At 36.3% G+C, this 27,084-nt stretch overlaps 1 protein-coding gene across 1 annotated transcript in view; it reads left to right on the top strand.

Moving 5' to 3' along the window:
* LEMD3 (LEM domain containing 3) overlaps nt 1-27,084 on the top strand; it is a 41,372-nt gene that overhangs the window by 10,111 nt on the left and 4,177 nt on the right. The window contains exons 2-10 of the mRNA XM_066550212.1: nt 5,110-5,147; nt 7,567-7,633; nt 14,743-14,810; nt 16,634-16,713; nt 16,793-16,941; nt 17,575-17,676; nt 18,654-18,756; nt 18,992-19,170; nt 25,760-25,841. Of these exons, the coding sequence (XP_066406309.1) occupies nt 5,110-5,147; nt 7,567-7,633; nt 14,743-14,810; nt 16,634-16,713; nt 16,793-16,941; nt 17,575-17,676; nt 18,654-18,756; nt 18,992-19,170; nt 25,760-25,841 (868 nt within the window). The remainder of the gene's footprint in view (nt 1-5,109; nt 5,148-7,566; nt 7,634-14,742; nt 14,811-16,633; nt 16,714-16,792; nt 16,942-17,574; nt 17,677-18,653; nt 18,757-18,991; nt 19,171-25,759; nt 25,842-27,084) is intronic.

Genomic DNA, 27,084 nt, shown 5'->3' with positions numbered 1-27,084 from the left:
GATATTTGTATCAAGACTGGGCCCCTTGGCAGAGTGACAGTAGATTCAATATTTAATTGCAGCTTCCCATTGATTCTTAAACCTTCTGTGTTTCAATAACACTTGCTTTATTAGTTTGCTTTCTACTTTGAACTTTGGAGTTTGAGGAAAGCCGAATGCTTCCTAGTTTAACATAAAACACGTTGTGTTGCTATGCTTTCAAGATGGAGTTTCCCCTTTTTTCTAAATTTGAGTTCATTTGTTGAACTGGTGGGTATTTTTTTAACCTTATAAAATGTAGGGAGCTAAAATTATTTGGGAGAGGTGCAGAAGAATGCAGAAGAGCTATTTCAGAAGCCTATTCTGATTCTCTCTCCATAGTAAAATGCTGGTATGTGTCTGAAGTCCAACATTTCTCCTGGTGATGTTTTGCAACTGCTTATAAGAGCAGTCTGAATGTGGTGGGTTTTTTATTTCCTCTGTATGGACACCAGCCTGTGGTGAATACCGTGTGTATGTGATTTTAATCTAATTTTTACAATGCACGGCAAGTGCACTTTTGGACCATTTTCCCTAATAGAACAGAGACAACTGTTTCTTCTATTTGTAATATAATGCAAAAGAGCATGTGTGCAAATACTGTTACTAAAAAATATTTCTTTAAATATTCTTAAGAACTGACAGCTTTTATAATTTTTAAGTTTTTTGATCACTAATACGAGTACTACAATGAAACTAATGTTATTATTTAGTGAAACTGAATAATCTGATGAGAAGCTTTCCCAAAACACTTGTGTCTCTTCTTAATTATGAATTAAATTGGCATGATTTGCAGGAGCACCTTTCAACATTAAGGTCTCTTCTAACCAGCATTTAAGTAGCAGGAGTAGATTTGAACCTTTCTAGAAAGGGTGATACAGCTAAACAAAGGAGATGGTTATTTTGTTGTAATTTTTTGGGCTTTTTATTTTTTTGTTTAAGTAGTGAAAACTCCAAAGAGAAATTCTGGTAGGTCATATCGTTTTACCTAAAATAATGAAGACTCTTATTTTCAGAGCTGATAGAAAATATGTCTGAAGCATGTATCACAAATATGATTTTTAATTCTTTTGGAAGGGGGCTTTGTTGGTAGAAGGGAACAACATGAAATTGTTGGTTATGTTGTCGATTGTTACATCACTTACTCAGAAATAGAATAAATTAAAATTATATTGGCTGGAAAAATGATCAATAAAAGAGCTTTAAACTGAGCCAGTTGAAAAAGTGACTAGATGTTAAGGAAAGGTTCAGCCATTTGTAGAGCTCGCTAATCCTTGGGGCACATTATGCTGCTCTTCAAAATTGGCACAGCCAAGGAGTATTCAAACTGTAATGGGGTACTCGTAGAAATACAAAAAACATTTCCAAAGCGCACAAAGATGATCCATATAGAAGGAATTGCTGTATGATTTGATGTCTTAATGTCAAAGCAGAGACATTTAGCCTACTGGTTCGAGATGGTTTCTACCTGAGTTAGAGAAATATGGAGCTGGAAGGTAATGCAAAACTGCTTGTCTGTTTTGAGCATTGAATAATTGCAGACAGGAAAATAAAGACAGGATTATTTTATTTAAGAAGTTTGAAATATGGAGCTCTGGAATAACATTTCAAGCAATAACTCGTTTGTTTGGTATTTTTCTGGCATTTTAAGGTTTAGGAGTTCAGAGAAACAATGTTTTAGAATTATTCTTGACATGTACATGGTATGTCACTGGGTGAAGTCAGACCTTGATCCTAGAGTTAGAAAAAGTTACAGGTCTGTTAGCTGACATTGAAAATTCTTGAGTTGTAAAATTATTGAAAATTTGTTTCGAGATCATGTTTTCTGATAGCAGGGCTTCTACTATTGTTTCTTACTCTGGTAGAAGTACATTATCCAGCTGATGTATTTGTTTTAATAGGAGAAAAAATCTGATGGAAAGCATTAGGTTATCCTCTTACAGAACACATCTTTGTAAGACAGATATTGGAAATGTTACTACTTCTCTTTTGGGTTTAGTCTGCTTGTGGCTTGGTGGATGAGGAGGAGAAAAGTATTTTACAGGGAGAAACATTCTTGTTTCTGCAGCAGCTGCTCCCTTGGAGGTATACCTCCTAGTGCACAGTCCCTAAATCCTGTGGGTGAATGGTATTTGATGCTTTGTGGCATCACACTGAGAAACGAGCTGCTTACTGGTTAATTGGGATCATTCTTGTTTCTGCGGCTGCAGCTTTACAGCGCCTTAAAGTTGCATTGGAAGTTTGCTTTTTCATCTCTAAAATCACATTATCTGTACATGCAGAAGTAGATTATGGCATTACAGTGGTTCTGTTAAAAATGTCACCTTAAAATGTTAGGAGGAACATAGAGCTGCAGAAAGGTTCAGAGGTGGCTTTTATAGCAAGGAGGAAGAGGGCTCTCAAATGTGTAAGAGTGATGAATGAAGGCATGAATGTTACGAAAGGGCTGAATAGTATTTATTATTCTCACCTCTGGTACAGGGATACATGTTTTAACTTTGAAGCATGAGTAGATGGTAAGTTGTTCTTTGAACTCCATTAGAATGCGAGCTTGATAGACTATTTTCCAGGCGGCCAACTGTTGCATAGTAGAGGTCTCAAACCCGTTTTGAGGAGGAGCCTTGGGAAATATATGTTCAGATAAAAAATATTATATTAATAATTAATTCTTAATTTAATGTTTAGTTTTGTAGAATAAGAATTTATCACTCTTACAAATATAGTTGCATATTCTAGGAACTGTCAAGAAAGCTTTTGAACCAAGAATGCTGATGTAATATATTCAAATACCTTAGGCATGTTGGAGTATGTGAGAACTTTGCATCTGTGACTGAAGCATGTGGGAGGATTTGGTAAGAGGTTAGGTTCTGGACAAAAGAAAGAAGGGTGTATTCAGAAGAGGAATTACTGAAGAAGTTAAGGAGTGGCCTTATTAACTCAAGTGAATTGAGGTTATGTGGTAAATAAATGCAGATTGATTAACAGTTGTAATTGCATATGCAGCTGATAAATTGCTGCAGTTGCATTTTGCTTACTTGCCTCATACAGCACCAGTCATGCTAAACGAAATAGCATCATATATAAAATGTACTTCAGTTTTTGGTTAACAATAATAATCACTAACTTCAGAGGGATTTCATGGAAATCCTATAGTGTGAGTTAAAATAAGGAGTTGTAAAGTTTGCTGCATTTTTGTGATACGTATTTTTGAAGAGGTGATTGGTATTCTTGGTCATTGTAACCACTATGTATTTGTGAAGGAGAGGCAAACATTGACATCTCATCTGGCTTGCTTAACAAATTCAAGGTGTAATTTATGTAAATATGAAGTTGCCCAAATGTGAGATAGACTTTCCCAGCATCACAATCCCAGTAAAATCAAACCACCACCATAGCCTCTACTTAATTTCTGGACTGCCCAGCATATCTAGAATTTCAGGTGACAGTTTTCAGTTTGAGTTTTTGCAGGCATGGAAATGTTGCATATGTGTTTGTTTTGTTACTTTCATCAGTGCTAAAGTATGTTAGTCAGGTGTACTGAAATCTACACCCTCTTGTAACTTGTGTTTGTACCCACCTTCCAATCTAAAACCACTACTCAATCAAGATTTCATGTGTGCTGAATAGCATCGACCCTGGAGTCTGTAATTATCCTTGTCTGGATAACTAACAATCAAACTAGGTGTTTAATTCTATTTTAGGCTGTTTACATTAAATGTTTAGTGTGCTGGGCGTGTTTGAGTTAATGAATGAAATACATACAACTTTAAAATTTGTAGCTTGATAATCCAGTAAGCAATGACTGTGAATTTGGACCTATAGAATGAAATCATGAAATGCTGTAGGGCTTGGTATGCAAGAGTCTTCAGCATCTGCTTGTATCAGCTTTAATTAATCTTATCTCTGAATACAGTATTTGGATACCTGTGAAAACCAGTCCCTGTGTTTGGGTGGTTTTGGTTTGTTTAGTTTTTTTTCCATTTGCTGTATCAGAAGAAGCCAAAGGACTTATTGGGTTGGTCACACGCTTAATTTTTTTCTGAGCTGAGGCACATGGACAAACTTGTTTGCAAAGTTGCAGAGAGTCAAGCCTTCTTCATTTAGGAAGTGTTTTCATTGTGCCTCTGTTTTATACGTCATTTGTTGGTTGTCACTGTAGGAATGTGGATCTTAACCATTGCTACGTGTAGGAGCAGAGAAAGGGTAATGGTTTCTATTTCAAACTTCCTTTCAAAACTAAGGTGAAACAGATCAACATTTGTCTGCTGACAAGAGTGCTACTGAAGTTCATGCAGATAATAAAAATCACATTCTTTTACAAATAATTAGGTTTTTTTCTTAGAAAAATATTTTTTTGTTTCTTATCCATGTTCACTTACACTTGACTAAGGTTGGGAACCCTGTTTTATAAGTTGGTCCTTAGTTTATTTTGTATCCTCCATTTCTCCTAAATGAGAAATCTAGCCATGAATTTGATCTAATATGTCAACCTTTATATTTCTCTTATATTTCCTGTTTATAACTAAATTATAAATATAACTCTGACCAGTTTGAGCATGGTTGTGGATCAGCAGTCAAGATGTTGTCAATCAATCTACTCTTGGATGGGCAACTCTTGATATTTTGTGGATACCTATATGCATGGGAGTGCATGAGCTCTCAGTGTGTCATCTCACTCTTGTTAAAAGAACATGCTGAGTTGTGGAGCTTTGTTGTATGTATTAGTGGCGAGTAAAAGAGAGGTTTTCCTTTTTTAAATTGTTCACTAAAATGTAAAACCTTCAAATTATTTCAAAGCAATTGAGTTAGAAAGCAAGAGTTCAGCAAATGGCAAGTACAGTTTTGTTTTAAGGAAATAGCTGTGAAATTTGTTGACATACAAAAATCTACTATAACCTAAATGCTACTATACTGCATTATCAAATGCAGAGTTAGGGCAAAGGTTAATAGATGTCTCTGTTATTTGTCTTATTATGGACCTTGTTTTTATCTTAACTATTGCAGTGTTGTCATAAAGCTACAATGTTGGTATACTTTTTAGAGTTTTCAGACCCTAGAGTGAATTAATTTTTTTTCTTTTTTTCTTGACAGTCAAGGATCCCTTTGGTGAAGAACTCAAAAAAATACAAGTAAGTAAAACCATTTAACATTGAGATTTTAATCTGTCACATGATTGTATGCAAACAATATAGATCTGTTCAGAAGGATGCAGTTTTAGTAAAATTTGCAGGAAGTAAATGCACTTCTTGTAACTGATATTTTAATTTTTTTTTTTCATCTTGGGCAATATAAATAAGATTACAAGATTTGGCTGTGGCATGCTGGTTGCTTTAGACACAATGAAAATAGTACATAATTTGTGTTGTAGAAAGAAAAGAGTATTGCGGATTTTGAGACTAAATTTAACAGTTTTTCACTTACTGGTAACATTTGGCTTTTCAACCTTGAAAGCACAGCTGGTAAGAGATGATTGACATGAAACCCAAGGATCTAATTTAGTGTTATAGAAGAGCAAGGGTTAAAGTCCTTCAAAATGGATTTTAAAATTTGTCTCTTTCACTTTGATTCCATTCTGTTACTTGTATTTACTTTTTTTGTCTGAAGTATCAGGCTAACAATTTTTGAGATGTCACCGTTGAAGCTATCTGTATTATTCTTAGTGCTGCAGCATGTGTTCAGGTGGTTCTCTCTTCTGACTTGAATTGTAAACATAGTGATCTGCTTTTGCTAGGCATATATAAGCAAGTATTGCAAGGTAATTGTGGAGGCCTTGGGGGGGCGGGGGGCGTTTTTTTTTTGGTTTACTGTCTGGGATTTGGTGTTTTTGTTTGGTGGATTGGTGGGTTTTGCGTCTAGGATTGAACTCTCCGAAAGTGAGTAATTGCGTATTAAGCAGGTGGCCTTGGCTGGTTTCTTGGATAGAAAATGTTCCTGAATCTCTTGAACAAATTAAGTTTCTTGAGGCAGATTCTGGGGATTCTTTCAAAATGACTTTACTAGTGTGGAGAGAATACATTTTGTTCACTGGACTTGGCCTGAGAACCTCTTCTGTGTGTTACTTACTCCTGTTTCTACTGCACTGTTCCATAGTAATCCTTTTCCATGCTTGATTGCGTGTTAGCTACACAGGTTATACTGCTCAGTTGCTTCTTTTATGTGGTCCAACTGTTAATTAGAAAAAAAATGGTCACAGTAATATTTCTCATGTTCATCTCACTGTAGCTATTAGTGAAGTCATGGGTGTATCCACTGGCAAGTAAATTGAACTTGATGTACTGCTGGTGGTGTGTGTGTGCTGGAAGACTGATTTTCCTCTTCTTCCATTCACAGTGTTTTCCAGCCAGGAAACGAGTCAGTAAGATTGGTTAGTTTCCTGAGGAGTATCAACTACATCAACTTAATCTCAGTGATGGTTTTGTAGTACCAGAATAGGGAGAGATGATGCTGGTAATTGTTAATGATGCTGTTGGGAAATAATTTGTCCACTGTTTGATCGATGAAAGAAATATTTTGCTTTTCTGGTAGCAATTTTCTTACAGGAAAAAAAATTGGACTACTCACATTTTAAAATTATGTCAATAATGCTGGTGCATCAGGGAATAAAGCCTACTATAGTTACTTTTTTTTTTCAAAATTACTATAATCAGCATATGCACAAACTGGAAAATTACTTTTTTGAGTATTTTTTGAATGAAGGCTCTAGTCCTAGCCATTTGATAAAACTTCAACATTTCAGAATAGCCTTCAGTGTACGTAATTGTTTGTGTATGTAATTGCATGTTCTTTGTCTTTATGTTTTGAATAATTCCTTCTAAATATAAAATGGTCCTGGTTATATTAAAATAAATTGCTTGATATCTTGATAAGTTAAACTCCCCTGTAAGTTGCAATTATATGACATCTCATTCATGCTTCTTTTGGGAATTAGGCCTTTTTGTATTATGGTGTATCCAGGAAGTATCAACAATATAGTTCAGAGCTTTCTGGTGTGCTTTCTTTTGGCTTTTTGTTTGGTGAGGGTGGTTTTTTTGGTTGTTTTTTTTAAATTAAATTACTGTAGTTGGAAGGTGGACAACAAAAGTCTTCCTTTGCTCTGAATTTTATGCTGGAATGTGACCAGATGGTACTTTAGTGTGGCTTGTATAAAGTCACAGCACATTTATAAAGAATAAAACTTTTATTTTTAGACAGTACCTATCAAAAAAACACCCCAAACAAAACAGATTTCTTTTGAGTCATTTCACTACTCTCTTGATAGTATCAAAATACTACTGAGATTCTCTTGGTTTTAACTGGCAGATCCATCAGAGTCCAAGCTGCAACCTTGTTCAGCTTCAGTCAAGATCTGAAAATTCAGTGTAGTGTATATTTGGATTCAAAATCTATTGCCTGCATCATTGTTGGTGTGTGAGACATTACAGCTTCCTACCTGCATGTTTAAACCGTGGGTTTTTTCCTCATGGTAATTGACGATTTTGAGGATAAAAGGAAAAAAAGTACATCTGTACTACTGCTTGTTTTAACATAAATATGTTTTTCTCATTCTAGGAAGACGAAATAAGTCTCATGATGAAGAGCTTGTATGCACTTCATGATAAATTGGCACAAGTAGCAGGTAACACTTAAAAATATTGCGATGTAACATTATGGCAACATAAAAGTCACTGCTCAGATAGTGATTTGCATTTAGAGCTCCATTTTGGGGAACTTGAAATCCTGTTTCTAGTTCACTTACACTGTCTTTTTCCACCAGTGTTGCACCTTTTGCTGCAATGTTTGCTAATGAGATAGGCTCTTGAATATTGTGATCCTGTGTGGTTTTTGACCTGCAGCCTGAATACTTTAGTAATCTCATTTTGTTAAAAGGCTTAAATTAAATTTACTATATGTGAAGAGGACTGTGTGGGTTTCTTAAAGGTTGTTAATTCACAGTGGTGAAAATAAAATATTTTGCAACAGTGTTGAAATGGTTACTAATAAAGTGAACAGTAGTGGTTGAACAAGATTGCCTTGTTAGATAAAATGTCCAACTTAACCATATGACTTATACAGTAATGAAAAGTGCTGCATATAGTAATGTGCCAGATTTGGTGTTTAGGGATAGTATTATTGAATATTCAAAGTAAAAAATAGGGTGGTTTTATCTAGAGTCGTAAGGAACACAGCTTTAAACTGCACACATAGGAAATGAAGTTAAGGCTGTGATTATAACTTTGGTATCTGGTAAATGAGAGTTACAGCTGAGTCTGTGTCATGACTATTAAGCCGTTTTTATCATCCTTGCATATTTAACCCATCATGTGTTCAGGTGTTTGTGCCAACTATTTGTTTGACATCAGCAAGTTTTACCAAGAAGACTTTTCCATTATTATCAGGTGCTACAGACATCTTGCAAACATGAAAAAAATGTGGAAACAGCTCTGTGTCAGATACAAAGCCAACAGTGTAATATGTCAGGGCTGTATAGGAAATGTGTGAGAAATTTGAGCAGCTCTGTAATACCCTGTATATTGCAACAGTAATCTATCTTCATGCAGAAACATTTTGTTTCCACAGCATTTATGGTGTCTGCTGTGAATAAAATAGGTGTTTGGACAAGCCCCACATATTTTGGTTTGCTTACATCAGACAATCCCAGAATGGGTCAAGTTGGAAGGAATCATAGTGGGTCATCTGGGCCAACCTCCTTGCTCAAGCAGGATCATCCCAGAGCACATGGCATAGGGTTGTATCTAAATGGTTCTTGAACATCTCCAGCAAGGGAAGCATTCCATGTGCTTTCTGGACCATCTGTTCCGGTGCTCAGTCACCCACACAGTAAAGAATTCTTCCTCACGGTCAGGTGGAACTTCCTGTGCATCAGTCTCTGCCCATTGTCTCTTATTCTGTTGCTGAGTACCACCAAGAAGAGCCCAGCTCCATCCTCTTAACATCCTCCCTTCAGATAATTATAGGATTGATGAGGTTCCCTCTCAGTTGTCTCTTCTCATGGCTGAGCAGGTCCAGCTCCCTCAGTCTTCCTCATTAGAGTGATGCTCCAGTCTCTTGATCATCTTTGTCTTCTGACATAGACCGTACTATAGCTGAGCGTTCCAGGGGATTGTTGCTTTTCCTTGCTTAGATCACTGTCATGCTGCTTCCCTCTCTTTTGAAGAGTGTAACAGCTTGCTGTTTGTTCAGTGTGTCATCTGGCCCTCCAGGGGCCACACATGTACTAAGTGGGTAAAAAGGTTTGGCACGTAATTTCTACGTCCGTGAAAGAAAGGGAGTTTTCTTTACTAGCTGGGGCTTACTTCAGCGTACAAATCTTTACCTGTCTGCCTTATGAAGAAGAATTTGTATGCTCCAAGACAGCTGCTTGCTTCACTAGGTCTCAAAGATGCATTTTTCTCTATTAGTCTGTTTCTGGCCAGAAGGATCTTCAAATGCTTCCTTTTGAAAATAGAACTATCCTTTCTTCTTAGGTGGTACTCCAGACTGGAGCTGTAATGTGAGATTACCTGGTTGCTCAGTAGAGTAGCATTCATACAGTCTGAAGAAGGACCTAATCCATCTTTACTTAGACAGAAATTCTCCTCAATGCCAAGTTTCTTAAGATATGAGACGAAGATGTCTGCCATCCATTTTGGAATACTGTGTTGATGTAGACCTGGCACACTGTCTGGAAGTGGTTTAAAAGGCATAAAACAGAGAAAGCTGCAAGGGAGATGCAGGATTTAAGAGTGTTGATCTTGTGCACAGCGCACCACTTCAAAAGAGAAGTTAAAGAATACAGATTTACACAAAGTGGTGCCTTTCAGGTCTCTCTGTCACATACTTGGAAAAGTTTCTCTCATTTCATACTTGGCTATGAATCATTTGTTCATGTTATAACTATTAATATTAAAAAGGCAGGCTGGAAACTTGAAGTAGTCTGTTCTGTTGAGCTTTATTCAACATCTTGACTACCGTAAAGATGGTCCCCTCAAAATTTGGTTTCCAGCTTTGTTTAATAAAACAGACTTATTATTTTTACTGATCTACTTTCTTACCTTGTCAACTTCAAATGGAGGGCAAGTGATGGGGCTTTTATTTTAGAAGATAGAACATTAATTTTTTTAAGGAGGAAAATGTCAGAGGAATAGTTTGTTAATTTTGAGTTAATATACCATGTTGCAATTGTAGATACCTATTCTGGACTGTGGTGCTCCAATATGTTGTCAAATTATTTCATTATCCAATATAGAAATAGGTTGCCTTTAATACATCAGTGTTCTCAGAATTACTGGGCTGCCAAACCTATAGTGAGTCGTTTCTTGCCTCACTGGAAACTCAGAACTTGAGAAGCAGATAGTGCTTCTCCCTTGAGTTGAAGTTTGTGTTCCCGTGTTCTTATCTTGAATGGTTTAGCCATTCTTCAAAACAGCAACTTTTTATAAACAGTATATATTTCAGTACCCAACACTTTCTGCTAAAACAAAATACCTGCTTTTTTAAAATTAGAGTTACTTCAGCATATGTTAATTACTGGATATCTTGGTCCTTCTTGGAGAGACTTCAATAGATCACAACCATTTTCAGTCAGACTTGCAAAATGAATAAGTCTAACCACTATAGTCACAAGAAGCAACCAGCCACCCATGGGTATGACCCTTTCTTGTAGATAAATGATTTTTTAGGTAGCCACTTCTCTTGCCTGGCATTCTTCAGTGTGCCAGGCTATCGGATTTAGACAGTTTCCTTCTTTTCACAGGTCCTTGAAGATGCAGGGGTGAATTAGGCTTTCATATGTAATAAGGCTTCCTGGTAAATCCCTGGCTGGAAGAAAAACTTGGCAAACCACCTAATATCATTTAATATTAATTTCAAGTATCAGTTACTATATCTGATGGCTGTCGCAGGCTCTCTGTTCTGTCACTCTCCTAATCTTTGGTTTTTCAGGTGATTGATACTGTGCTGTTTCCAACCAGTGATTAAACAGCTGTTTAGCAAGTTCTAGTGTTCTACAGTGTTATTGAGCTGTTGAATTTGCCTTTGGAAGATCAGGCATTCTTACTTGCTCTTGGTCTTCTGCTTTTCTTGAGCTGCCCACTTTAGTGTTCTGCTGCTAGTAGCCTGAAAACATGAGACCTGCTGAACAAATGTCTTGTACCCTGCTTGCAGTTTGTATTGGTGGCCATATCACATCCAGCTATAAGCTAGAGATCTGTGCTAAATTCACGTCTTCTTTGAAATACTAGATTTCCACTGCATTTTGCTACCAAGTAAGAAAATTATTTACAGAGTAAAGCAAATACTCCAAAATTTAAAATATTTCTGTTGCCTGTATATGCTGCAGCTCATAAGTTAAATGCCTAAATGAAAGTCAATTTCAAATATTCTAGCCTGCATGGAGAAGAAGATTTGACTTGGTTTTTATATTAGAAGCAGTTGAGACATAATAAGTATTTATTTGAATTGAAATTTTAGCTGCTTTTTTGGTAGTGTTTTTAGAAGAATTCTACTTCTTAAATGGCTTGCCCAAATACACTAACATAAGCTAAAGTGTAGTTTTGTGATTCTTACTGGGATGTGCTATTTGCCTCCCTTCAAAAGCAAAGGTTCTTTGATTGGTCTTGAAGGTGGTGATCAGTAGCCAAGGAAAGTTTAAGCTCAAAGATTCATGCTTTCTAAAGTAAGCTCACCGCAGACATTATAACAGAGGGGCAGTTTTTACAAAGAGATGAGATGTATCTTGCAGCAGACTTGTGTAAAGTTTTTTTGCCTGTGCTTCAGTTTCATTCCTGAATATAGGGCCTCAAATGGAACAGTGGGAAACATTTTTGGCTCAGACTATGGAAAGTGGGTTTCCAGGCCAAGTGGTTAATGATTGCACCAAAGTTATTCTAAGTAAACTTTCATTTGCAGAACTATTAGCTAACACAGTGACTGAAATTGCATATAGGAATATCCTGCTGTTGCAGTAAAACAGAAGGTTGTCTGGCTTGTGAAATGCCTAACTTTCTGCAAGCTTTCAAATTCATGAGTTTCTTAGAAGAAAGCTGTTAAATGGATCTCAGCAAAAGATGTGTTGGAATGAGAAACTGTGTCTCCAATAGCTTTTTGTACAAGACTGAAACTCCATAACTCATTAGCTTACTTTTTTTAAGTGGGAGACAAGATGAAAGTGATTTTTATTCCTCTCCCCCCTGCCCCAGTATTGCTTGAAGGAAATTTGAACTGATGGGCCTTAGACATTGTCAGAGCCCAGGCAGCAAAGGTTTTGTTAATTGTTCAACTTGTTCAGAGGGAATACAGTTTGAAAAAAAATTCAGCAGCAGGACTGAGAGGAAACTGTCTGCTGATTTCTGAAAAAGAGACCAGAAGCTGTTAAGTCAGTGTGCTGGCTGGGAGCTGCATAAATGTAATTCTTGGGAAGAAGGCATATAAGATTAGCATTTAAAACTACTAAAGTAATTCAGTAGTCCCCTACCTAAGGGAGCTTTTGTTCTGTTGTAAAAGGCAATGCTGTGTTCTCAGAAGGTGGAAAATCCAACGTGAACCCTGAAACTTCTTTTTAAGAATTCAAATTTTTCACAATCTGTCTCCTGCTTGTGTGTTTGGTTTGCTTTCTCATCTGCATATTAACCTCACCCTTTTTATTCTCTCCCATTTATTTCATAACAGGACTTTTCTGCTAATCTAGATAATTAAAAAACAACCAAAGCAAAGCTTCTTAGCAGAAGGGTCTCATCCCCCTTCTCTCACAAGCTGTTTTGTTCAACGTATGGCTTACATGCTTTGTCTGTATTAAAAAGACCTCAGAAAGACTTCAGGTCTTACCAAACGAGAGAAGGCTTAAATGTAGGAATACCTGTTCAGACTTGCTCATGTCATACAACTTAATATCAGGTGTAAATTCTACATACAGCTTTTACAGAGATATGTTTTGGGTTTCTTGTATTTATTTTATCAATTCTAGATTTAAAACGATATGTTTACACCAGAGACTTTATGAGTATGATGTATAGTTATTCTAAGTCTGCTAATCTTGAAACATGAAATCACTGATGATTATACATGTAAATTTACAGGCTGTACAGTTTAGGCTGTACAAAACCAAAGTCTGCCTAAATTACATACAAGAAAAGCCCATTGCTCCAATTCAGGTGCTGAATAAAAGCCACTCTAATTTTAGAGTGGGTTTTATGAAAGTGGTGTCCATTTTCAGCAGTGATCTGTCTAGTTTTGCCATTACAGTAGACTCAGGCACTTTGAAAGCCTTAGATGTTGCATGCTAATTTTCAAGTGAAACAACTGGTAAAGTTTTCTGCTCAGTGCTTGATTGAAAATACATGCATGCACACAGGCTGAGTTCCAGCAGCACTTCTAGGCCAGTTAGCATATGAGCACTCTTACAAACACTGCTCCTATTTTTCTATATCCCAGCAGTAAGAGCATCCCTGTTAGGCTAATGTGCTTGCAAGGCCAAATTCTCTTAAATCTGTTGAAGTGTATTAAACAAACTTCTGCAGTCTGAGAAGGACTTTGGCTTCATAGAAATGTGTATTTCTTTGGAACTCCAAATGAGTGAGGTGTGAAGGTGCTTCTCCATAAGTTGCTAGTGTTTCCTAACTTTTGCTCACATTGCCTTGCATGTTCCTGATTTTGTAGAGAACTAATCATTGAAATTGCTTTTTAAGAAATATATTGCAATATAAGTGAAGGTTTACATTTTACAGAAGCACAAGTATCTTAAATTTTCTTAGCCTTGCTATGGCTTTGGGAATAGTACAACTTGGCATAGATTCAAGAAGGTAACGCAGGCATAACACTCAGCCAGTGAAAGACTGGGTTTGTTGTTTCCTATTTTATTGTTTTGGCACAGTAAAAACATATTTGCAGATGCCAAGATTTAGAGGTTTTTTAAAGAAATAGTAGGGGAAAAAAGTGTCTTGCCACTGCTGACAGTTCTTCAGAAATGATGGCCTAGTGATAGATGGAAAACTTGCGTTAGACCTTTTCCTTTTCTGTATGGCTTTGTCTTGATATGACTGTCACTACTTTCACTACTTTTTTGTTGATTGCATTAACCAAGTACCTTTAGTTTAGTAGAGAAAACCAGGGAGATGATGGCACATTGCTCTGAGGACTGACTATGCATATAAATACCTTATTTCCTGGCTACTTCTGCACACATTCCAAAACCAATAGAAGATGTTAAAAGTGCCTGTTTCAAGCTATAGTGGGATTCTGTGCATGTTCAGGAAAGCAATGAGTTACCAGAATAACTTAGGCCAATCTAAAATGCAGTAACTTCATAGTGCCTGAAATACTATGGATGTATTTCAACTGGAACTTGGGCTCTATAAAAGATAATACAGGTTCTGGTGTTAAAGGAAAATATCTGGAAGCTGAGTCGGTACAGTAACTTTTATGGTAATGTCCTTCTGACAGTTCTTCATGCTGCCTATTATTCTGCTTTTGGTGTAAATACCAAAACACACTTTCTGAGCAGCACATGAGATTGTATTGCTGTGATTTGTGCATATTATTAGTTCTGAAAATCATCGGGGTTTTTAAACTTCTTTTGAAGGAGAAATTTGTGTGGAGATTTTTTCCATATTTTTAGTGAAACCTATGAGAATTACTGTACTGCTATAGCTGCTTGTGTAAATATTGTTAACCATAAGCTGGTGTTTAGGTGATTTTATTTTATATAATGCAGTAATAAATAGATCAAAATAAAAGTTTTCATTTTACCAGGGGAACATGAATGTGGCAGCTCTATTCAAAGAAACCTTACCGTCCAGGAGGCAGCTGCATATTTAAAAGTAAGCAAATGAGTTATTTTTCATTGATTCTATAGAAGATCTGTATAAGTTACAATTTGCAAGGCCTGTTTTCGTATCTATTGTATTGACTAAAATTTGACTTAGTATTGAATATTATTTGGAAATGATCAGAACTGATGACTTTAGTACATTACTACATATGATTTTTATTTGGGGATGTAGTGAGCATTTGGGGAGAGGGAGGGTAAAAGAAACAGAATTAATTACAATGAAAGTGTAGCTAGTAGTGCTTCATTGACATGCAGGGCTTTTTCTCTTTCATTAAAACACCAGGAGATGATTTGGATTGATGGAAATAGTTGACCAAGATGAAAATAATAAACTTATAATACTCAAATATCTAGATGCTTCTCTGGAAATCACTGTTTTGGTTTTTGAGACTTAGTAGAAAAGGATACTCTTCCATTCTTTGTGGAGAATGGTTGATGGGTAGATCTGTGCAAGCAGCCTGACAGGCAGCAGCTGTTTGGAGAGGCTATTCATTGATGCTTTAAATAGAAATGGTCAAAAAAAGGCCTTTTTGTTAATTTGATCACTGTGCAGTATTATGAAATCCCACTCGCTGTTATTCCCCTGCCTCACTCCCCAAATAAAAGATGACTCTTGCCTTGTCTTGACAGCTGTAGGGTTTATTTTAGCCCACGTTGGTGTACCCTTCAGTGGAAAACTACTTGAAGCTTTTAAGAGGCAGAGAGTGTAAGATTTCTTTGATTGGATGGGGAGGAGTTAAACTGATGTATTTAATATACAAATGTGTATGTAATAGACAAAAAGGGGCAATGCTTTAGAGCATCCCAAAGAAGCTGCTAACACTGTTTTATGGTTTGGCAATAATAATCTATATCAGTTAAAATCAGTCCATTGTGGAAAAAATTAAGATTATGCCCTAGAGCTGATTGTCTTGCCTATGTTATGCTGAAAGAATGACATAACTGTTCACTGTTATCATAACTGTTTTAGCTGTGCTAGAAAGCTCAAGTTTAATATGAAAAGTTGTTGCTTTCTAGGAAGTCTTATTTAACCATACAGCTGCTTTGCAGAATTTGTGTGTTCAGTGATAAAATTTTCAATACTTTAATCTCAAAGGTAAAATAAAACCATTACTGTCTTTTCTTAAGACTTATGCTTGGATTCCAAGCCAATGTGAGGTTCAGAGGAAAGATGAAAATAAAACTTTTTTGGGACTGTAATTTCAAATACAGCAGTAACTTCCATTTTCGCTTTTCTCTTTCTGCAAAAGAGCATGCAAGATGAGCTATGGAGAAAGCCTTACCTCAGATAGCCATGAATGTTACCCTACTAGAATCGATATCAAATAATTTTTTAAAAGTCAATGTAGTGATGTCAGTTCTTGATCTACAAATCCTGGATTTTTTCTTCCAAATATCTGTTAAAACTATATTTACTCAAGCTTCTTAAAATAGAATGGAGCATGGAACTGCTTTCATAAGGAGGCGTTTCCAGCGGAGTTCAGATCTAGTTGAAGTTTCACTCTCGGAGTAGATTTCTAGCGATCGCCGCCTAGTGGCTGAATAGTTTTTCTTACTCTAGAGTTGTGAATAAAGCAGTGAACGTGGCTTGGCTTTTCAAATACTCCTTAGTTTGAGGGATGCTGGTGAGTCTGGGAACTGCTTGTAGCACAAATAGATTTACTTTATGCAGTGGACACGTACTGAAAATCTGAAGTATCAGGAATGAAACAATATAGTTTTGACTACTGATCTGTATAGTATCTCAGTTTTATTGGCATGATAAGTCCCTGGTTATTTATGAAATTACTGATTAATATTGTATTTTGACAGAATTTAGATCCAGAATATGAAAGTGTACTTAACACATCATTACAATGGATCTTGAATAGTGGGGAAGATGTTGGCATAAAGTAAGTGGTGTTTATTCTTCCTTTAATTTCTTCTAAGAGAATGTATCCTTTTTCATAAGTGCTGTACGTTTTTGAATAGGTGTCTCAGCAATGACCCTAATGAGATGGATGTCACTAACGTGACAGATGTGAAGTATCTGGAATCCACTAGTCCAAAGATGTCTTTCAGGTGTCGTTTTCGCCGTGCGTTTGTTAATGTAACTCACAGATTATCAATATTGCTTTGGGGTAAGTTAATAAAACAGTAAACCTTTTTTTTTTTTGTAACTCATATTTATCTAAGTGCATGGGGAAAAGCAAGTTTAGAGAAAGTTTTTATTCAGCCATAAAACTTAGTTTCTGTTCATATCCTGATTAAATTGGGGTTTGATATGTATTTCTGTTGCACCACTGTATTTCCACACTGGTTGTTATCATCTGCTTCTATAGTCAGCTGAACATATTCTTTGGAAAATCTTTTTCCCTGCCAGAGCAATATCTTATGGCTTTCAAAAGTTCCATGTTGAACTGACCAGTACAAGCAAACTGTTCAATAAAAAGATGATAGCCTTAATTTTGAGGCTGTTTCACTGTTGTTCCAGGAAGTTTAAAAAATAACTGCAGAAAAGATGATCTGGAATACTGAGCTGTTCTTAAAACAATTAAATGTTTTCCTAGAAATAACTGCTCTTTCAAGTGGAAGAGTTTGTGTTACAGTATAAGAGTATAAAATACAGACAGTAAGTACAGTGTATTTCACTAGCTTTGGAATGTACAGTGCTTGTGAGATAGTTCAGTCTACTTCTGAAGTATGCTCTGTAAACTCTGTTAAATATCCAGTGCTCTAATACTGCTTAAAGTGTATTATGCATGTTAATGCAGGTATAGCAATGGTCTGGGGAGTCTTACACTACATGAAATACCGTTGGGCAAAAGAGGAAGAAGAAACAAAGCAGATGTATGATATGGTGGTGAAAATCATAGGTATGGCATGTTCAATTGTGTCTGATATATCTGTATCAGCTTTGTATTAGCTTTCAGAGTACTGTTAATTAATTCAGTTAATGTTTCTTCATGTTTAGTTGTCATGCTATTAGAGTTCTTGGTCCAGTGTGATACCCCATCCTTTAAACCTAATCAAAGCTTTTGACATGAATCTTCTAATTTGTGAATTATATCAACATGGCTATAAAGTTGCCATTGACTTGGTAGTTTTTTGTCCTACTATTTAATACAAATATAAATGTGATGTTTGTTTACTGAAGTATAGCGACATGTTGCTTTCTGTGTCTGTTTTTTCAGCTAACTTCAGATAAAATATCCACTCCAAAAATGTGTGGTAGCTCTCAATACCATCCTTAATGGTTTTTTTCATAGAAAAAGCAGCTTTTTAGTTAATTACTTTTAGCAGAAGCTATTTTGGCAAAATAGTATGCACAACTGAGATCTGAAATCCCCTCTTTCTACTTGAAGCCACAGTGTTAGCAGTGGGTTCAGTTTGTGGTCTTTCTGTTTGTCTTGTAGTCTTACTTAAGTTGTTCTATTACTTTCATTTATGGTAGTCACGATAAATACAGAGATGGTAGAGGAATCAAAACTGTTTTATTTTAACCATGTGCCTACCTTTCTTGTCTGCAAATCAAATTTTGTTGAGGTGGAAGCAAAGCACTTTCTTTTCAAAGATGGCCATCTTTACTAACACTTAAAAAGTACCAGTCAAGAGTAGCTGTAAGAACTATCTTCCTTTACTTCAAAGTTACTTGGGATACCTAGATATGCTGTTGTTAATTTGCCTTAAGAATGTTTTGGAAAAAACAATGATTCAAAATGCCAGAAAAACCTAACTATTGAAATCGGGAAGAGTGTTCAGAGTAGGTGTTAATTGCCAGAAGTGATAGTTTTCTTAATGTTTGCATGAGCTACATAGTTATCAGTTTGGTTTCTTTTTTTTTTGTCCTCAGATGTTCTAAGAAGCCACAGTGAAGCTTGTTCAGAAAATAAAGAGTTGCAGCCTTACATGCCAATTTTGCATGTGCGTGATTCTCTAATACCACCTCAGGACAGGTGCGTTCTCACTAGAAGTACTGAAAGGGGGGGGAAACTAGTAAAAATAAATTGGTCAATTAACTTAATTTCAGATAAAAATAACTTGATTTCTTAATAGATTGCACAGTGTAGTATTTTGGAGTTTCCTATTGACACAGATGGAAGGAAAAGCATTGGATCCTCTTACATGGTGGATGTCAACTATGCAAGTTGTTGTTATGCTAACTTTGTAATTCTTGTTTCAATTTTTAAGGAGGAAGATGAATAAAGTCTGGAACAGAGCAGTTGACTTTCTTGCAGCAAATGAATCTAGAGTTCGCACAGAGACACGAAGAGTGGGTGGTGCCGAGTTCTTGGTCTGGAAGTGGATGCAACCTTCTGCAGCATGTGACAAAATTTTAGTGATACCATCAAAAGTGTGGCAAGGCCAAGGTATTGAAGATATATTTTGCAGATATGATTGTCTTAATTTCTGCATCTAACTTAAAAATGGTACTATGTTGCTTGAAAACAAGCATGAAAGACTTGTTTTCTCTTTCTCTCTTGCATTTAAGGATTGTTATAAACTGTTAGTGCTATTTCTCTATTATCTTGTTGTATGGACTTTCTTTTGGTGCATTGTGTCTGCCTTGTTTTCAAGGGAAAGTAGCTTTTTTGTTATAGCTACTGCAGAAATATGCAGTGGGTATTTTGCTAAAGTGAGTTACTATTTCTTTTTTTGTGAATTTAAAAAGAAAACTCTTTAGTTGGTCAAATTCTGACATGCCTTACATTTACTGTTAGTAGTGTAATTGGTTGTGTATGACAGCAGGTAAATTGTGTCTTGCAGACTTAGGTTTCCTGCTGTTAAGTTGCCAGTAAGCTGCCTAAAGACAAAGTTAGGAGGAAGAGATAATTATTTTAAAAGGGAAATTGCCAGGACAAAAGACTCCTCAATTAGGAAAATGTGCATTTGGAATATCTAATAGTGTTAGATGTTCTATCTCTGTCATAAATGTTTTTCTACACTGCATTTGTTTTTCAGACTCTGTGGTCAGCATTTGCTTTAATAGAGAAGGCAGTTTGTCATACGTGGATTTTTCAGTGGTCTGTCACTTTTCAGTTTTATCATGAAACCAAATGGCAAGAATGTAGTAGGTTTGCAGTTGTATGTCTGCAGTGGTCATATTTTCCTGGTTTGAAAAACCTTTCTTGGTTTTTCTTTCTGCTTTTCTTCATGTCAAGCTTCAGGTTTTGGTTTGCTCTTTTTTTTTTGTCAATGAAAAATTGAAACTATAGGACTTGAATTCTGGTTTGCAATTTAAAAAGAATGGTCATTTCTATCTCTGCCTGAGTGTGAAAGTAAGTAATATCATTATATACTTCTCAAACTTATACTACTGGTTTTAGCATTACATTTCTCATTTTAAATAATTCATTGGAAATGAGGGCTGCTTTTTTAAAAGTACCGCATGAATGCTGCTGCAGGCTTGAGGTTCTGTTTGCAGCAGTAGTAATGTGGCATTCTGCTGTGACAACTGTATGGCTTAATTTCTCAATTTCTCAAAGTTTTCATGAGTGAGATGTGTATGTGAACTTTATTCCAGGAGTTGTGGAACGTTTTCTTTCCCGGACATTGTACATTAGGGATGTGCAAGTGCTTTAGTTGCAATACAGAAATGGTGGGTTTTGTCAACAGCTGTTTCTGTTCCATCTCTGTAGTACTGCCACGATTGAATATCAAGCACTTAAATTGAACACAGCTTCTGCAAACCATATATATATTATAAATCTGAATCTTCTACATACTGTATTGTTCAATGCAGGCTGGGAAACATCATGCTCTAGTTTCAATTTGCTGCTCATTTGCTCTCAGTTTTTCTTGTCCTGTTTGACTGCAGTATAAATCACTCCATGGCATTCTGTCCTGTATTAGAAATCAGATCGGATTCTTCTCACCTGGAGACCCCTCAGTGTGTGATAGCTCAGGTGGTGTTTTGCTACCTGTAATATACATTCAAGACTGTAAACAGAACAGTCTTTCCCAGAAAGATTGCTGTAGTAGTATTGATATGTACCATCCCAGTCTGAGCATCTGATAACCTACTTCAGCTTATTGCAAATATGGACAAAATAACTTGATCTCTCAGCTGTGGCTTTCATCTCTATGTTGCTTAGAGAGTATGTACTACAACTTCCTGTTTCCTATTGCATAGGATGTATCAAAATCCATTCTGTTGCAGTCCTTTTAATTGCAATTTTTCTGATTTCCTTGTTATGTTTGAAGTTTAGTGAAGATCTCTGAAGAGCTGAAATTGCATACTTCAGCTCTAACAGAAGGGTGTGAAAGTGGGGCGGCTGAAAGGACAGTGGGTTATTTGGGCTCATGACAGTCGGCAGGCAAAGGCAATTTCCACATGCAAAGGCTCTTTCTATTTTGCACTCCTTGTGTTCAAATGACTGTTGGAAATAGTTCTGTTGCATAAGTCTCATGCTTTTTGCCCAGCTATTTCTTTCCTGATGTTAGGAATTCTCCATGTATGTGTCACTTTCTTCCTTTCTTGGAAGTATGCATTAACTGGAATTTAAGTTCATTCTCCAGTTCTGATGTTTCAATGTATAAGTTAATAAATCTAGATACTCTTCAAGACTGCTATGCCCTCAACAGACTCAGCATATAGAAAATCATAATGAATTCTTGGGTCTGAATCTTGTGAATAAATTTCAAGCTTGCAATTTTTTAACCATCTGAGATCTGGTAGTGCTCTGTAGCAGAGAACAATACTTGAGCATGTGCAATTGAAGAAGAAACCCTTTTCAGAAAGGCCTGTCAGCATATAGAAGGGTATCCATGAATGATAGTGTGCATTTTAACTCTTGGGACCTGTAGCTTGCCTGAGATCTAATGCCTGCTGTCTGTAAGCAGTGTGTTAAAGCATCACTGTGACATTTTTGTCCAGTACTTCAGGGTGCAGCCTGTGTTTTGACAGTTCGGTTTGGTTTTTTTTTTTCTGGATCAGAATAAATTCTGGCACCATCCCTTTGAAATATTACCTACTGGATACGGTAGCTGTATTTTTTTAAAAAGAAAAGGGTAGGTAAGCTAATTGTAGGGTGGACGAATGCAATGTTTTGAAAACAATATACAAGAGAATAGTGAGTTGAGAAACAATCTTGATCATGCCAAGTGATTTAATTAAATCTCACAGTGGAGAGAACCCCACAATTCTAGTGTGTTCAGTTTGCTTTTGAAAGAACAGATAAAATTGTCCTATCACACCTTTGATAACTGGGATTCTGAAGAAAGCTAGATAGGCAGGGCTGCAGTGTAGCTAGGCTAACAGTACAAGCTAAAGTTCCTTGACAGCTCTGGAGATGAGATAAAGAGGTTCTCTGAAGTACCACGTCTAGGGTGATATTTCATCCTGCAGCATGGAAGATAACCTGTTACCTTTTGTGAATGACACCCCTCCTCCCTGGCTTGTGAGAACATAATCTTTTCTCTGAACAAAAACAAACCAAAAAACCCCAAACCACAATTATACTCTGAACTATTGCAAGAAAACTGGATTTCATGCTGCTTGTGAAATTCAGTATCCATCCTGTGTTTGTCTTCTATAGCTGAATTAACTATATTAAACCTCAGTTCAACCATATTTTCTCTTTGGTGATATTAATTTCAGTATCTTCCATGTGTATTAAAGAACCTCATGATGTATGAAAGAGCATATTTTCAATATTTTCAGGTAATTGTTTTCTTTTTTTTTCTTGCCTTTGATAAGAAGGGTTAGTACTTATTAAATTGCAGTGATCCATGGCTTAACATTGAAAAAACCTGGTTTTAAGAAATATGGCTACCTATATTTGATGCAAGCATTCAGCCTTATCAGGTTCATCAAATTTACATCCAAAGATCTTTTGGGTTGTCTTGTAACCCACGGTGATGATACTTGGGAATTCCTTTAGTAGTAATATATTAGTAATTCAAGGGGTATAGAAAGCTGTACTGCAATCTCTTCAATGGTCATTTTGAAGCCAGTGCAAGAGACACTTCTTCCATCATAGACAGTAATAAAGGGATTGACAAAAGCACCTGTGTTTAGCTGCTGCTGCTCTTCAAATCTGGAATGATAGTGATATTCAGTTTAAGGTAGTAAAACAATGTACATTATGAATTAAATAAAAAGTAGCTTCCTTTTCTTGAAAGTGCTCAGTAATCCCCAAGGGGAATTTATGAAAGTCCTGAATTTTTTCCTACCAGCGACTTACTGCACAAAGTTGTGTCTCTGCTTCCCTATTTCATCTCTACCTTTTCATCTTTGTCTTGTAAGCATTACTCCTTAGACCTATGTAGAAAAAGATGTGAGATGCTTAGTTAACCAGTGTGTAGCTTATACTGTTGTCCTGCAAGAATGTTTGCTTATGCCCTTATCAAGAATATTTTGTGTGCTCCACACCAATGTAACTTTTCAAATAATCAGTACTGTATTCTGAACAGCTTTGTCACTGAAACAACTTCTTTTAGGGAAGGGGGGGAGAATCAGTTGTTACAGATGTAAAATGAAGTTCAAGAGACATCACTTAACTATGCTAGTTTCAGTTTTGCTGTGTAGGTACAACATTAACTTTCCTGTGTCTTCTCTACACTCTCTTTTTGGTGCCATTTCTGGTATACATATTAAGGGTTATTATTATTCTAGCATTAATTTCACACTTCACTGATTTCCATGGTAATTTTTTCCCTTATACATGAAAAGCCCCATCTAAGTTGCAAAAATTGCTTTTAATTTAGCATGATTTTGAGAAGTTTTTTTGAGAAAAGACAGAGTTCATCTTTATTTTCATATGCTGCACTACTCTGGGCACACTTCCCTACTGGTGGGATGTTACATGAGGTTAGAAGCAGTTTAGTCCTGTGCTGATGGTAGGCTCTGGCTGAGGTTATCTCAGTAAGCACCCAAGATCTTCAGGTCAAAAGGACATCAAAGTTATTAGAAACTGGAACAGGCAAAGAATGGTTTATATAGGTAACTACACTAAAGGGTGAATTCTGAATTCCCCATTTAGTTACTTTAGGATAGCTCAGTGGTTTAACTGCTTCCATAAATATCAGTATGGATTTTTTTTAGTTCATAAACAGCTTGGAGAAGTGTTGATCCTCTGGGTCTAGGATCTCTGCAAATAACCTCGCCATTCTTTATCCTTGGATTAAAACCATGTGCTGAATAAACCTAGTTATAAACAATCAGCACATAATTTCCTCAACCCCACACCTTTTCAGGTCCAGGTCCATGACTAGGCCACCCCAGATCACCTTCTCCAGTATGGTGTGGTGCCCCAGTGTACAATATGCTGGTGACATTTCACCCCACCCTTGATCTGCTGGAGCCAACCTCCATAAGTAAGGTAAGTCCATGTATTTTTCAATGTTGCTTAGTTCTGTAAAGTTTTTATTGTATACCCTATGTATAATTTTTAATAAGGGGCAAAAAACTTTACAAAACCATGTGCTATTGAAAAAGGACTTGTCCTTAAACTATAGGCGGCTTAGAGATAGATGCAGTGTCACCAGCATATTTAGAAATCTCTTCCCAGGACAAAAACAGACAGTTGTTACAGGTGTTGGTGACTTGCACTCTGTGTGCATGTATTCTTAATAAGAACATTTCTAGTTATTTGGGGAACTTGCAGTAGGTTGGATATTAGAATTGGAGGCTATCTTTTCTAATTTCGAGTTGGTAATTGTATTTCATTTGTTGTGAGAATTTACATAAGAATAAGTTTTTCTATGCAGCTATGCAGTATCTCCAGGCAGTGAATTTTCTCTCATTTAGTGCTTGTCTTTCACAAGCTGTGTCTTCCACATGACTTAATTTTGTCTGTGTGACACAGTTTTTGTTTGGGTGGCATACAGAAGAGCAGCAGTGTTCATGTATCTTGGATGTACTTTCAAGATTTTAAAAGATCAGCAGTAAGAAGCACAGACATCTGCCCAAATCAGACACTTCTGACCCTTGGAATGTAACATCTTGAATATGTCAAATTTTTCTAAAGTAGGATTGCAAAGGAGAAGCATTAGTAGCAGTTTTTTTGTTGTTGGGATTTTAATCTTATGTTTAAACTCTTGAATCTACCTAATCTCAGTCTTCAAAGTAAAATTTCCTTCAAGCCTTGAAAGCTGTTTTACTAGGCTATCCCCTTTCATTTCCACTGCTGATTTGTTGGCCCTTCTCAAGGTATGGAGCTGCCTTATCTGAATCTGAAGTGCCCCTTGATTCCTTTTCTCATGGTACAGTCTTCTCTTGTGACTCTCACAAGTAGAACTTGTGAACTTTAGTGAAGTTAATATTTATTTTAGGATTTCAGCATGTATTTTGTGGCACTGTTCAGCTTTGAGTTACTCTGTTTTTGTTTTTTTTTTTTTTTTTGTTTTTCTTCTTATATCTGTTTTATCCTCTGGTATGTTTCATTTCAGATTTTTAGAAGCTTCTGATCATGTATGATCATTTAGGGCTATAAAGGCTCTGTCCTTGTAGAGCATCCTTGACATGTTACTGCACTACAAATGTAATGCAACATCCATCTTAAGGTCTCCTTATTTATTAGCCAGATGGGCAGCATATTGCCTCAAAAGTAGAAGAAGTGAAAATTTCATCAGGCAGTTAGAACTGTATGGTTAACTTCCAGTTCCACCAGTTTACTCCAGGTGTTGTGTATTTCTGTATTTTCATGGGCAAATCCTTTCTTTTCAAGTATATAGTATTTTTAAAAATAATCCTGAATTCCTTCCATGTGGCCTGGATGTAAGAGAGTGCCTTAAATGTAGAAGTTTTAATTATAAAAAATTAAGCAAAATATGGTATGTTTTCTTCAGTGTGGTAGAAGACTGTGTGTGAAACTAATTTGCTTGAATTCTTTCATATATGAAATAAACTTTCTTCTGAGTAAAACTAGAAAGGTATTAATGTATAAAGTTGGCATTACTTACCTCAATGGTATTATGCCTGTAAATAATTAATATTTAATTTATTTTTCTTTCTAGCATTTCATCTAGATAGAAGAAATTCACCCCCGAACAGCTTGACACCATGTCTAAAGATTCGCAATATGTTTGATCCAGTTATGTAAGTAAAAGCAGTTATCTGTCTGTATTTCTGCATTCTTTTGGAAGAGTCCATTTCTTACCTCTTGAGAGGGGTTTGGAAGAAGTGAAGAAACATGAACATGTTGAAAAAAACAGGTTGTAAAAAAAATGTTTCTCTTAACATCTATGAGAAGACATAAAAAATCTTAACCATCTGTCTTCTGTCCTTCATTGTATTGCTCTGTGTCTTTGGGTCACTTCTTGTAGGATGTGGCATCAGTCATTGCTGTTTGGAGCAATGACTGATCTTTATCCATTAATTAAATTTGTAAATGTTCAATTCAATATCAAAAGTATCAACTGACCGAGGAGACTCATGTGGCCTGACAACAGATTGTAAGTTTTTAAAGTATTGTTCAATATGCTGGAGTATTTGGACTGCTACAAAGCTTGCCCAGTTTGCATTTAAAAGGCTGAATTTAAATCACTTACTACTTTATGGCACTGTGACTGCCTAATTTTGAAGCAAATGGATTTTTGTAGTGGGAACAAATTAGTGCTGCGTACTGGCTTCTAATGCTCATGTAATTCTCATCATTCTGAAGTATGTACTGTGTATGAATAAGTAACAAGCCTTGTTTCATGTACCAAAAGCTAAGGAAAAATAATTTTTTCGATAATCTTTTAAATCTTCACCCACTCCACTATTCTGTAATATCACCTTTGGCTCTGGACTAGATCATGGTAGGAGTTGGGAACTAACACATAGGTTATGCCAGATAATCCTGTCTAAGCTTTGAAGTCTGTTTGTCCACTGTAAAGACATACAGGGACTTCAATAACTTCTCTGGAGTAAAAGATTCCTTAATGTGAAAATACAAGGGAAAAATACAGATGCTATGTCTTACAAGGGTACATGTGAGATGCTACCTCAATAATACAACCTATTGATTTGGACAGGAAGTAGGGGAGGACATCAGAGTATGGACACGAGTGATTGCAAAGTTTGGATGTATTTATTCAGCCTTTTTTTTAGCCACACTTAATTAGTTTAGTTCCTCGCCTTCTTAACTGAAAAGGTGTTAGTTGATTTAGCTCAAGACAGTGTTACCCCTCGCATAGAGAAGTACTCCAAAACCCTTTTTTTCAATGTCTTTAAGATTTAATGTCTGGTCAAAGACACCAGCTTCTGTGGCTTCTATAATAATTTTTAGGTTGCAGTAGGGTGAGCAAGACTGAAATTTCAGGGGTTGTTCTTGAAGCAAATTGATCGTCCTGTAGGA

This window comes from Molothrus aeneus, chromosome 5 (assembly GCF_037042795.1).
Source record: "Molothrus aeneus isolate 106 chromosome 5, BPBGC_Maene_1.0, whole genome shotgun sequence".
NCBI lineage: Eukaryota > Metazoa > Chordata > Aves > Passeriformes > Icteridae > Molothrus > Molothrus aeneus.
This window is presented reverse-complemented; position numbering and strand designations above follow the sequence as displayed.